The 13,169-nt window shown below is 42.4% G+C and overlaps 1 protein-coding gene across 4 annotated transcripts; it reads left to right on the top strand.

Moving 5' to 3' along the window:
* The first annotated feature begins 365 nt into the window (after nucleotides 1-365).
* LOC135005571 (zinc finger protein 84-like) lies at nucleotides 366-3,909 on the top strand. Of its 4 annotated transcripts, none has more exons than XM_063951947.1 (4): nucleotides 366-2,184; nucleotides 3,014-3,164; nucleotides 3,290-3,464; nucleotides 3,629-3,909. In XM_063951947.1, the coding sequence occupies exon 1, from the start codon at nucleotides 504-506 to the stop codon at nucleotides 1,836-1,838; it is 1,335 nt and encodes a 444-aa protein (XP_063808017.1). In that variant the 5' UTR covers nucleotides 366-503; the 3' UTR covers nucleotides 1,839-2,184; nucleotides 3,014-3,164; nucleotides 3,290-3,464; nucleotides 3,629-3,909. The 4 variants fall into 4 exon arrangements, with proteins under 4 accessions (XP_063808017.1, XP_063808018.1, XP_063808016.1 ...); XM_063951949.1 differs by having other exon boundaries at nucleotides 1,840-2,184; XM_063951948.1 differs by having other exon boundaries at nucleotides 366-3,164; nucleotides 3,290-3,436.
* Nucleotides 3,910-13,169: the final 9,260 nt, after the last annotated feature.

The following is a 13,169-nucleotide window of genomic DNA, read 5'->3' as shown; positions in this document are numbered from 1 at the left end:
ACGATAAACCCTACGGAGACTTATCAATAATAACTTATCGCCACTAACACGATACCAAATGATTGCATTTGTGATAAGTTATCAATATACTGCAGCTAATTAGATACTGCCTAACTGTCATTTCATTCCAAATTGATAACATAATTTATTATAATTTGATTTGTTTTATATACATAAGTTGTATCTGTGGCAGGAGGAATGTGGTCTCTGTACTGCACACCTGACTGGAAATGGGAGCCCAGCAATTAGGCAACATACATAAAGACACATCATGTTCCTTATACAATATAACACTGCAACTGATTACAATGGTGATCTTCAGGCTATTAAATAACAGATTTTATTTTTCTAATTTTTTACAGGTAACTTAAGGAGCTGGAGTCCCACTAAGAATAGAAGACAAGGCTGCAGAAAGAGACGGGAAACGATCTTGTTCCCTGATCTAGAAAACTAAAGATATAATTTCTTCTTTAGCTTCTGAATGGTTCAAAGAAACGATTTTCATGTTATGGATAGAAGTTTTTATCCATTACATGATGAGTCTCACAGGAGAGAGACCACATCTGTGTTCTGAGTGTGACAGAAGCTTTACATGCAAATCAAAACTTATCAGACATCAGAGGAGTCACACGGGAGAGAGACCATTTATATGTTCTGAATGCAGCAAGTGTTTTTCCCAGAAGTCATGTCTTCTTATACATCAGAGGAGTCACACAGAAGAGAAACCATTTATTTGTTCTGAATGCAGCAAGTGTTTCTCCCAGAAGTCACATCTTGTTATACATCAGAGGAGTCACACAGGAGAGAAACCACATCTGTGCTCGGAGTGTGACAGACGCTTTACATGTAAATCACATCTTAGCAGACATCAGAAGAGTCACACAGGAGAGAAACCACATATGTGCTCGGAGTGTGACAGAAGCTTTACATATAAATCGCAGCTTATCAGACATCAGAGGAGTCACACAGGAGAGAAACCATTTGAATGTTCTGAATGCAGCAAGTGTTTTTCCCAGAAGTCAGAGCTTGTTATACATCAGAGAGTTCACACAGGAGAAAAACCATTTGAATGTTCTGAATGCAGCAAGTGTTTTTCCCAGAAGTCAGAGCTTGTTATACATCACAGGAGTCACACAGGAGAAAACACAATTATATGTTCTGAATGCAGCAAATGTTTTGCCAGGAAGTCATATCTTGTTATACATCAGAGGATTCACACAGGAGAGAAACCATTTAAATGTTCTGAATGTAGCAAGTGTTTTTCCCATAAGTCATTTCTTATTCGACATCAGAGGAGTCACACAGGAGAGAAATCATTTATATGTTCTGAGTGCAGCAAATGTTTTTCCCATAAGTCATATCTTGTTATACATCAGAGGAGTCACACAGGAGAGAAACCATTTATATGTTCTGAATGTAGCAAGTGTTTTTCCCGGAATTCACATCTTGTTATACATCAGAGGAGTCACACAGGAGAGAAACCATTTACATGTTCTGAATGTAAGAAGTGTTTTCCCCAGAAGTCAAAGCTTGTTATACATCAGAGGAGTCACACAGGAGAGAAACCATTTGAATGTTCTGAATGTAGGAAGTGTTTTTCCCAGAAGTCACATCTTGTTATACATCAGAGGAGTCACACAGGAGAGAAACCATTTACATGTTCTGAATGCAGCAAATGTTTTTCCAGGAAATCACTTCTTATTATACATCAGAGGAGTCACACAGGAGAGAAACCATTTACATGTTCTGAATGTAGCAAGTGTTTTACTAGTAAGAAAACACTCAGTAATCACATGCGGAGTCACTCTGAGGGCCTGAATGCAGCTTGTGTATCATAACTAATGTAACTTATCACAACTGTATGAATTCAATGGAACCAATATTTATTTTCTGAATGTGACAAGTGTTTTATATAAATTTGTCTTGATAAAGACAGGAGAGGTCTGACAAGTGGACCTGGAGGTACTTTTCCCCTTGGGAAGGTCTCTGTGTGTTGGGAACTAGAGCTGCAGTATAACAATAGCCAATGACCGTGGGACTGCCATTACTGAGCTCTGTAATATACAGCTGTTCTGCTCATGCAGGTGCTGGGACTAGTAGAGAATTCCAGCAGCTCCTCTCAGTACTGGGATTCCTTCTCTGACCAGCAGGGCTATGAGTGCTGGGTATTTCTACAGGAACAATGTATGCTGCTCTGTTTCACCGTATGGGTTATTGTACGGGGTGTTATTTTTAACCACTTTTAGATGCCATTTTGTCCATGTTTAACTCCATTTTGTATGTGTATGACCTCATTGCTTTATATACTGTACATACTTTTTATTAGTATTAGTGCTTTGCAGACATATAGGCACCAGTTAGAAATAAAGTCTCACGTTAAGTTACAAGTTTTCTTTCACCTTTGACATAGTGTGAAAGACATGGTGAGTGGGAAGTGTATACAGCTTTTAGGGTGGTTGATAATAAATAAATGTTCCTGTTATCAGTATCTCAGATGGAAACTGTCTAGTAAGATGTTTGGGGTATTGTGTACATAAGTAGGGGAAAGGGTACAGTTGTCTAGAATAACATAAATTATGTTATCCTGAATGACTACTGCACCCAGCGTCACAGACCCTGAATGTAATATCTGGTAAGACAATGTTAGCGTATCCTTGCAGGGTTATAAAGCCTAGAGACTTACACATAGCAAGTAGTTCTGATGGAAGCTAGGTCTGGCTGCAGCGGACCTAGACTTCTACAAACCCCCTCCAGCTTTTAACTTGCAACAAAGTTATTAGGCGGGACCCAAGAGAATGACTGAACTACATTAAACTACTTAGTTAATCGATGACCATCATCTGGGACAGATCTTATAATAGCTGGGATAAGAGCAGAGTGTATCTGATTTCATTATTTTTGGCTCTTCACAAGATATCTCCCATGATAAGAGATGTGAATAAAGAAAAGAGAGTGGAACAGGCACGGCGATGGATTGAGAGTGGTGAAACATTTCATGATGTGATTTTCACAGATGAATCGTCTGTTGCCCTTGAGCGGTTCTCCAGAATGTCATTCCGGAAACGTAACCATATCATTAAAACCATGCCCAAAGCATCCATTGAAAGTCCATGTATAGGGAGGCATATCACGATTAGAAGCTGGTCCCCTGTTATTTTTCGAAGGTACAGTACTATACTTTATTCTGTGCCTGTGTTCTGTAAAAATACATGCTGTACTGTAGAGTATATGTAACTGCACAATAAAATAAGTTGCTTATTAATGAACAACATTTTTTTTATTTCTGTAGGGATCATGGATAAGAAATGTTTCCAAGAAACAATAGTAGAGGGATGTATGGTGCCATTTGTGAATAAATATTACCCAACTAACCATAGGATATTCCAAGACAATGATCCTAAACACTCCGCCTCAGCCAAATTTATGGAAGAGAAAGGTATGAATTGGGAACGCACACCACCAGAGTGAGTATTCTTTCAACAGTGTACAAGTAAAATTTTGGATAGCACTCTAGTACTGTAAATTTATTTTTTTATTTAATACACAGTACAATATTGTATGTTTAATTTTCTCTATTTACTGTAATGTCATTAATTTTTTCTATACGCTTTTTATTTTTTTTATATAGATCACCAGACATGAACCCAATCGAATTAGTGTGGGCTCAATTGAAGAGGTACATTAGGAGTGTTGCGAAGCCAACAACAAAACAGCAGCTGTTGGATGGGATAAAGAAATTTTGTCTAGAAGTACTCACACCTGAACATTGTAATAATTATATAAATCACCTGTATAAACTATTACCTGTTATAGTCGAAAGAAATGGTCAAGCCACAAATATGTAGTTCTGTACTGTATTTTCTGTTTAAAATTTTAAATTGGTGCATTATTAAAAATGTTTATAAAATTGCCTTTGTCTGATTATTGCATAAGCTAATGTAGAATATTATACAGTAGTAATGTTATTGATGTGTATGAACAGTTATTTTCAGTTTTATAAGTCCTGAATAAGAGTACTGTACATTTTGATCAGTGCAGTACATGGAATCAGATGTTGTAATAAATACTTTTTTGTACATTAATATTGATGCTTTTCCAATAAATATTCCATTATACAGTATGGTATGGTACAGTACATGGGGGTAACTATAGTATGATGTGACGTTATAGGGGAGAAATACTGTATACACTAAATGTACAGTAAAATGTTTTTTACTTATTACAAACACACAAATCCCAGATGGAAATCTGCTTTACACAGCAGACAGCTTATGGTGACAGAATTTACCTATTGTATCCCCACCCATAGTCGTGGTATATTTTAGATTGCCTAATGAGACACTTCTGCAGCATTGCCATGGATTAATGTAAAACCTGTGTGGAAACAGTATCTCTATTGAATGCAAAGTACAGTAACAGTACAGTATTACCAGAGCCGTACCTGACCAACATGATGCCCTAGGCTACATTTTGGCTGATGCCCCCTTGCACAGATGCTAGTTCTGCCTCTAACCCTGCACCCCTTTCCCAGCACCATTACCCATTTTGGCACTCCTACCCCTATATTTTAAATAGGAAAAATGTGCACATTTAGTGCCAGCCCAAAACAGTGCATGTTCTTGCTGGGAAGGGGCATGGTAACACAATAATTCCCCCAGTTGAAATGACACAACACAGTACTGCAACTTTATTCACATTATATCATGCAATAGTGTCTCTTATTCTCGTTACATCATATGATAGTACCACATTACTCCTAACAGTATTGCCCCTTATTCACATTACACCCCACCACATTGATCTTTATTTACATTAGACCACAGGTTCTCAAACTCGGTCCTCAGGACCCCACACAGTGCATGTTTTGCAGGTCTCCTCACAGAATCACAAGTGAAATAATTAGCTCCACCTACTGTATGGACCTTTTAAAATGTGTCAGTGAGTAATTAATACACCTGTGCACTTGCTGGTTTACCTGAAAAACATGCACTGTGTGGGGTCCTGAGGACCGAGTTTGAGAACCACTGCATTAGACCATGCAGTAGTGCCCTTTCTTTATGTTACGCCAGAAAATATTGTAGTACACCTTATACACATAGTAATGCATTTCATATTTAAATTTTCATATTTCATTTCATAGAGCCGCAGTCACACACAGAATATAGGCATGTAGCATCTCATTTTATTCAGCAGAAACTGATTATTCCCCGTTTGGCTAGTTTGCCAGCTCTGTATATTACAATAGAAAAAAGTAATAGTGTCAGTGAAAAAAAACACCTCATGACAGATACTGTACAGAAGCTCATGTCTAAATGTACAGTAAGCAGTGATACCTTGCCATTGGCTTTATAGTAAGCCTTAATGGCAAGGGGACTTGGCCGCAGACTTACTGTACTGTACCACATCCCTAACTTTAATAGACCACACTGTTGCTTAAACTCCTTGTTTTGTGTCTGTATACTGTACATTATACAGCATTTATTATTTGATCATTCTACGGGACCTCATTGCCTCTGTGTACTGTTATTTTAGCTAGGGGATTGTGATGCTCCTTCAGCATTGCCCCGTAGCCTGCAAAACTTATGCTATCTCTCACTCCATATCGGAGCACTGCCTGTCACGTGGTGGGGTTCAGGGGCAGTGGCCATTTTGCCAGTGTGCTATGCGATCAAGTCCGGTGTACCGTAATGTGCATAGACCTCGCTTATCCCTATTGCCCCTGTTAGCTAGGGGATTCTGATGCTACTTCAGCACTTCCCCGTTGCCTGCAAAATCTATGCCGTCACTCGCTCCATAGCTGAGGGTCTCCATGGGGCAAGGAGTCACAGGCAGTAGCCATTTCAATTGAGTCTGCCCTGCTACAAAATTGCATGTGTACCGTATGGTGCATAGAACCTTAACAGTACATCCGCTCCTGCAGCTTTGCCCTGGTTTATGTGAATAAAAATAATAATAAAGTGTCTGGAAAAAACTAACATTCATTCGTACTTTAGGAATCGAACACGGGACTCTGAGTATAGGAAGTGGAACACTTCACCACTTTGCCGCAGACAGATGAATAAATCCATTGGTTTTGATTGCCATAATGGCTACGGAATTAGGATGCTAACATACTGTACAATATTCCTAATATCATTAGGCAATAATTAACTTCTAACACGTCCATTTGCGTCAGTGTACACTACTGGTTTTATGTTGCTTTGTCTGTGGGACTTGGACGCTTACATATTCCTAAAGTACTGTAAATGGACCATATATGCTGTACTATTTGCGTCTGTACTGTATATACTATATTAAATAATGCAGAATGAGACGCTGTACATACTGTATGCAGCGTAACGAGACGCACTAGTAAAGTAGTCCTTACTATATATTTCAGTATTTTTATTTTATGGGAGACCACACGCATTCGCAGTGGTGATTGTAAAAAGCGACATCTGGTGGATGATCGCAGGTATTACATGTAAAGGTAACGCCCAACGCCCTGTCTGCCTCCGTGCGATAAGATACGCCTCTCTGTGACTAGGCGTGCCTCCCTACGCCCCAGTACGCTGCGTATGCTCGATCGGGACAAACGCCTCAGCCAGTCAAGATAAAGGTGGCTACATCTGTATGTGGGTGGTCAGTTTACTTTAAATGTGACACAGGTTTTAAGTCTACTTCCTAGGGCCTCATTCACACTTCTATGCAATGCTGATGTTCCTGCAACTGAGCGATTATCAGTAGACTGCACACGTCCCAAGCTACTCTTGCAATGCCAATCGCAACCAGGAACAAAAATATAGTGCTATGAATTGTTTGTTTGAGGGAGGGGAGGGGAGGGGGGGGGGGGGCAAAATCAATATCTTGCCTAGGGCCCCATGAGGTCTAAATCCAGCTCTGATGAGTGGTGGATAATATGAAGAAGCAAAGAGTGTTTAAGTATGTTCTATAGAACTCAATAGGACACTCCAAGCAACAAAAAGATTGTGTTTAATGAGGGATGTTGGAGGAACCTATTTTAATCTTGGGGGATCTATCCATACTGGAACTATATTACAGTATCCTCCAATAATGAGTCTTCCCTTTGTCAGCTTAGTCAGGTAGGTAAAGAAGGAAGCCAGAAAGGTAATTGGGCCCACATTAGGGGTATAAACTGAGGCAGTAGTATGACCTAGAAGAATGTGATAGAATTATTTGAAATTACCTTGAGGGTCTGTTATGAGTCACCAGCATGACTCATCACTTCAACGGGTTATGGCTGTTGCTAAGCAGCTGGGATGCTGCGTAACTCTGCTGCATGGGCCACTGGTCCGAACCGGTTTATTTAAGAAGCTTTGGGTTATAAAACCGCCACTTCTGATCATGTTTATGACTATGCCCAAAATTTAAAAGGGCAATGCTTTTATTACCCATCTCTAGCTAGTAAAAGCATTGCCTTTTTAAATATTGGGTATAAACACAAACAGTAGTGCTGGTTTTTACAACCCAATGTTTCCTAAATTAACCACCAAGTGTAGTGGAGGATCATATTGAGAAGAGCGCTGAGAGACCAGGGGCAAGGTGAGCAGCACATGGATACTAAAAATGACCAAATTGCAGTAGAATTGGAGGACAACTGGAATATTGCCAATGTGAGAGCGGAGTAAGGGTGAAAAAAAAACATAACAGTAAAATCATGGCAAGTGAGAGGTATTGCCGAGGGGTTGATGCCTCGATGAATGACCAAAGCCACAAAGATCCCTAAGGAGAAAACCTAGGGCGAGGTCATGGAAATGACCGGACACACCAGGTAATGTGTAAAAACCATAGTAACAAGTAGGGATGATGAGTAAGTGGAGAGAGAGGAAAAGCAAAAAGAAAATGAGGTAAGGAGGGAGCAGGAACAGCTGCTATGAGAGGGGGAAGGGAAGCAAATTTACCAGAGAAGGGCATAGGGCCTAGAATGAATACTATAATAATACAGAAGGGATCATCTGATCCCATCACCAAGAGCATATAATTATTCAAAAATCTCTCCTGAAGAGGACCACACCAGTTACATATACACATCCCAGTGCCGGGAATCCAATGGATAATGGACTGGGAGAGGAGGATTTTGAAAATGTAAAGTCAAATGTGGAAATCCCATAGATAGTGACCCTGATACTTTGTTGTATGCTATGCCAATGCGGCAGGGAAAACGCGCAATTTGTGATTACGCTCAGTGAGTATTCAATCGCAAGTGAAATGACAGGAAGTGGCCGTTTCGTGGGAGGTAATGGGGAGTGGTGGCAAAAACACCCACATCTCCTGCGTGTCAGTCAGTCTGTATTAAAAGATCTACAGTAATTAAACTGACAGCCAATAGGTATAAGGTCAACATGGTCAAAAGGTCAACAGGTTAAAGGTAGACAGTATATAAGGTCGACAGGTACAAAAGGTGGACACAGAAATGCTTGACACGTTTTATTTTCTTTGTTTAACCATATGTGACCACCATTAGTAGAAACGCTTCACTCGCCATGCTTCGGACTTACTACAGGTAATCCTTTGTGACATGGATTGTACATTAAGCGAAAGTTGAAAAAAGACTGAATCCCCCCCAAATTTTTAACTATTGTCATGTCGACCCTTTGAACCCATCAAACAGAGGCCTGTTGACCTATCATCCTAATACCGTCTCAGTTGTAGCATCCATTCTGAGTGACCACAGACCCATTGCTTTCTGAGTAGGGGGAGAATTGGGCAGATGACAGCTCTGGGAAGGGAATGGTGTGATAAGAAACATACATAATATGGGACTGTCAGTCTCTACTGATTCCCTGAATTAATATCTGATCAAATAACTCACAATACATGACCGTTGTCAGCTCCTGGCTACCTATACCTGTTACAGACAGCACTCTGCTCACCTGTGACTGGGAATTTTACTGTAAGGGGAACCTCAAGATTCCACCACTCAATTTTGCACTCCCCTACCTCAGGCTCCTGCTTCAGTCATAAATCTTCTGCCCTGCTTTGTAGGTCAAATCTCCCATATTGTTTAGCTTATGTCAGGGGTGACAGTGACACTAAGGAGTTTGTTTGCAAAAACAGTGATTTGCTGTAGCTGCGGAGTAGTCACTGCTGACAACTCTCATTATCCTCCCTTGTGGGAACCCCTGACAGGAGAGAGAGACAGCAGCACATGATCACACACAGCAGGGTCCTCTTATCTGTACTGGTGTGCACTCATCCATAGTGTGCTGCTGCTGTTAGGATAAGAATCGTTCGTAATCTTTCTGTAGTTAAACACATTTCTTTAATTGGACTATCTGGTGTCAGTAATGAGTCTGTTAATGCTGTAATGGTATGGAAAACAACACATACAATAAATATAGGTAGTGTCTACAAGATAGGAAAAAACGGATAATTCGAGACAATTGTCTCAAATTTCACAAACCGGCGCTGATTAGTTATGTTTCATTAAAACCAGCGTCTCTTTAAAGCTGCTGAGTAAAACAGCTTGCTAAGCTGCACAACAAAAGCAATTAGAACAAAGAAAAATAACTCTGCGCTTAGAAACACTTTATGGATTTATATACGTGTGGTCTGTCATGTAGAATAAATAACTCAGTGAGACTTTGTATATTGATACATATTAACAATCTTTGATAAAAAGTTACATTTATCACAACATACAAGTATTAGTAATTTAGTAGCTATTATACATAAAAGATGTAGTAAATGAGTGATTAAAAGCTTGTAAATCAGCACTAAAAGTTACACTTTGTATAAAGGTATAATTGAATATTTATAGACACATCATAACAAGGTGTAAAACGTTACTCTCCTATTTGGTATTGATATATAGGTGCACTGGCGTCCCAGTGTATTACTAAAATGAATGTCCTGCAACAGATTCACACTAATTACAGTCTCATGAAGACAGCATTTGCTTGAATATAATTACCCCCGTGTTGGTTCCTGACGGTTCCGTTTAGCAATATTACACGTGGTATACTTGCTGCTTAATAGCCCTGTACAGAACAGCCCCGCTGGGGGATGAATGTGTCCCCACTCTCCCGTCGATGCTGCCCGCTGTTACACTGTACGGCTTGTTAATTGTGTAATGATATGCGGTCCTCGCGGCGGAGGTCAGCCCAGACTCACCCGGCATACAGCAACAAGTCCCAGTGGTGGTTAATGCTGATGCTGTTTGGTGGGATCTTGTGCATTCACCCGTGATGTTACTCGGTGATCCGGACCTTTGTAGCAGAGGACGCAGGGTTCAGCCGAGAATAGCCGGGTCTAATTACAGCGGTGTGCGGGAGTTGTTCGAAGTGGTGGTGAATACCAGTTGGAGAGTAACTTCAAAAAGTGGGCGTCAACGCGTTTCATCTCCTAGCAACCGGAGACTTCCTCAAGATCAAAAATGGTGCGCCCCCCCTTCCCCCCTCCCCTCCACAAAAACAAAAAGGAAAGTATGTGCCCACACCACCGGTGTCACTGTATATAAAGATATGAGGGTGTGTATGTACAGATGTAGGTGCAGTGGTCGAAGAGGAATTTTTAAAGAGGGAATGAAATAGTGAAGGTTGCAATTATGCGCGTGCCTAAGGCGCGCTCCGGAAAAGGGGGCGTGGCCACTCAAAAGGGGCATGGCCTTCAATGTAGTAGGTCTCCTTATACTATCTAGTACTGGTGCCCCTTTCACATTACAGCACATAGTATGAGCCAAAATTCACATTATGGGGTATATTCAAATGAAATCAGATCCATTCCAACATGCATTTGTCGGAATGAATCTGGCAACCCCTATTCAAATCTCATCTCAATTCGACTTTTTCAAGTGGAATTGAGATGAGTGACCCAGGAGGAGGAGATGAGGGGGGTGGGGGTGGGGGGAGCCACGGGGGACAGCCAGAGGATGTCAGTGCTACAGTAGTGCTGCAGAAGGATGTCACACAGCCGCCCGACCTCACGGCAGTGTCCACCCGGCTCCAGCAAGCTTGCTGGAGCTGGGTGGATGCTGCTGTGAGCGGCACGGCTGTGTGACATCCTGCTGTAGCGCTGATCTCCTCTGGCTGTCCGTGGCAGTCCCCCGTCTCCCTGCGGCTCTCCCCCCTTTCCTCCTCTGGGTCCACATCTCAGTCCAACATCTTTTGATGTCGGACTGAGATAGTTGAAAAGGGGGCTGTAAGCACGTGGATCGGCAGGTATTCTGCCGATCCACGTGCTGGTTGTCAAGTCAAATTCACAGAATTGGCAAACATATTGAATAGGTCGAATCACGATTCGACCTTAAAAAGTCAAAAACTACTGTCTTTTCTACAGACGGCAGTTTTCGACTTCAATTGAATATACCCCTAAAGCACACGGTATGAGACAAATTCACATTATAGCACACGGTATGAGCCGAAATTCACATTATAGAGTGAGGGGATCCTACCCCCCTCAATTAACTAATCCTGTGGGGCCCTTAATTAACTAATCCTGTGGGGCACTGTGGTGAGGGGAGCCTACCCCCTTAATTTACTATTTGCAGAGTTTAGCAGCGGAAGGGTTGCAGCGGTTTCTCACCCCAAGCTGCGGCGCTTCTGCCACCTCCGACACTCAACGTCTTCGGCGCCACCCGGGATGCAGAGCACCGCACCGGGGATGCACCCTTTTCAGTGTGGTCTGCTGCGCTATGTAGGGGGATCTTCTCTCCTGATGCAGGATCCTGAAGTGCGCCGTACTCCCCGTTGTTCTGCACCATCTTCTTTAAGCCAGCCAGGGTCTTCTGTGGGTCCTTGCTCCGGTAAGCGGGTGTCCTCCGCGATGCCGGTGATCCCGTTGCTGGTCAGTCTCCTCCTTTGCTGCAGGGTCCCGCTCCACTGAAGGTTGGATGTCCTTCCCCGGTCCTGCGGCTGGCTGGACTCGTCCTCTTCCGCGGTGTCTTCTCCACTCAGCGCGGACGGCTCTGGTTGCTCTGGTGACAGGCATAGGCAGCTCCTCCCTGGCGTTGGTCCTCTCCTGGTCCTGCGGCTTGCTCCCTTGCATCTCTTCAGCTTGTGCGCATGTCTCAGCTCCTCCGGTCTTCGTGAATCCTCCAGGGCTCTTTCCTACATGCTGCTGCTGTCTGCCAATTAAAAAATATACATACTTCCGGGTCTGTGGAGAAGTGCCGCTACTTCGACCTACATACAATTATTTATATATATACATACACACACATGTATATATATAAAATTCCATGAAAAGAGCCGCAGCACACTTCCAAATCAATATGTAGGTGCCAGGTCAGATAAATAATACAGTACTGTCCAAAAACTAAAGAATCCCACAGGAACCAAGTTCAGGATAGACCAGCACACTGTTCAAATCATGAGAAAAACTTTCTGTAATTTAATAAAGTGCAAAATATGCAAACATGCAGCACAAGTAATTAAGCAGCAAAGTGTCATATGCAATGATATACTCAACATCCCATTTTGGTATGTTGAGTATATCATTGCATATGACACTTTGCTGCTTAATTACTTGTGCTGCATGTTTTCTTGCTGGTCTATCCTGAACTTGGTTCCTGTGGGATTCTTTAGTTTATGGACAGTACTGTGTGTGTATATATATATATATATATATATATATATATATATATATATATACATACATACACACACAACACACGCATACTACTGCTTAGCCCTCCAAGTGTACACACACTTCTGCTTACCCCTCTAAGCCAGACACACACACACACACCATGGATATGCGGTGACACGCACACTCCTGCTTACCCCTCCAGGCAGTACACACACACAAACAGGCGCACCATGGATATGCGGTGACACGCACACCCCTGCTTACCCCTCCAGCAACATACATAAATGCCTGCTTACCCCTCTATTGCTGGACACATGCACACACACACACCCTTGCTTACCCCTCAAACAACACACACAAACCCCTCCATTGGTGGACACATGCATGCACACACACCCCCTTACCCCTACAATAACACACACACCCCTCCATTGCTGGACACATGCATGCACCCCCCCCTCTTACCCCTCCAATAACACACACACCCCTCCATTGCTACACGCTTGCAGCTTACCCCGAGCCCTTCATCATTGTCAGCGGGTGGGTGGCAGGTCCGGACCGGGGCCCTCCGTGTCTGCGCACACTGTCTGGCGCTCAGTCACAGCGGCGGCCGGGAGGCAGACGGCAGGTCCGTGGCAGAG

Source organism: Pseudophryne corroboree, unplaced genomic scaffold (genome assembly GCF_028390025.1).
Source record: "Pseudophryne corroboree isolate aPseCor3 unplaced genomic scaffold, aPseCor3.hap2 scaffold_2068, whole genome shotgun sequence".
Taxonomy (NCBI): domain Eukaryota; kingdom Metazoa; phylum Chordata; class Amphibia; order Anura; family Myobatrachidae; genus Pseudophryne; species Pseudophryne corroboree.
This window is presented reverse-complemented; position numbering and strand designations above follow the sequence as displayed.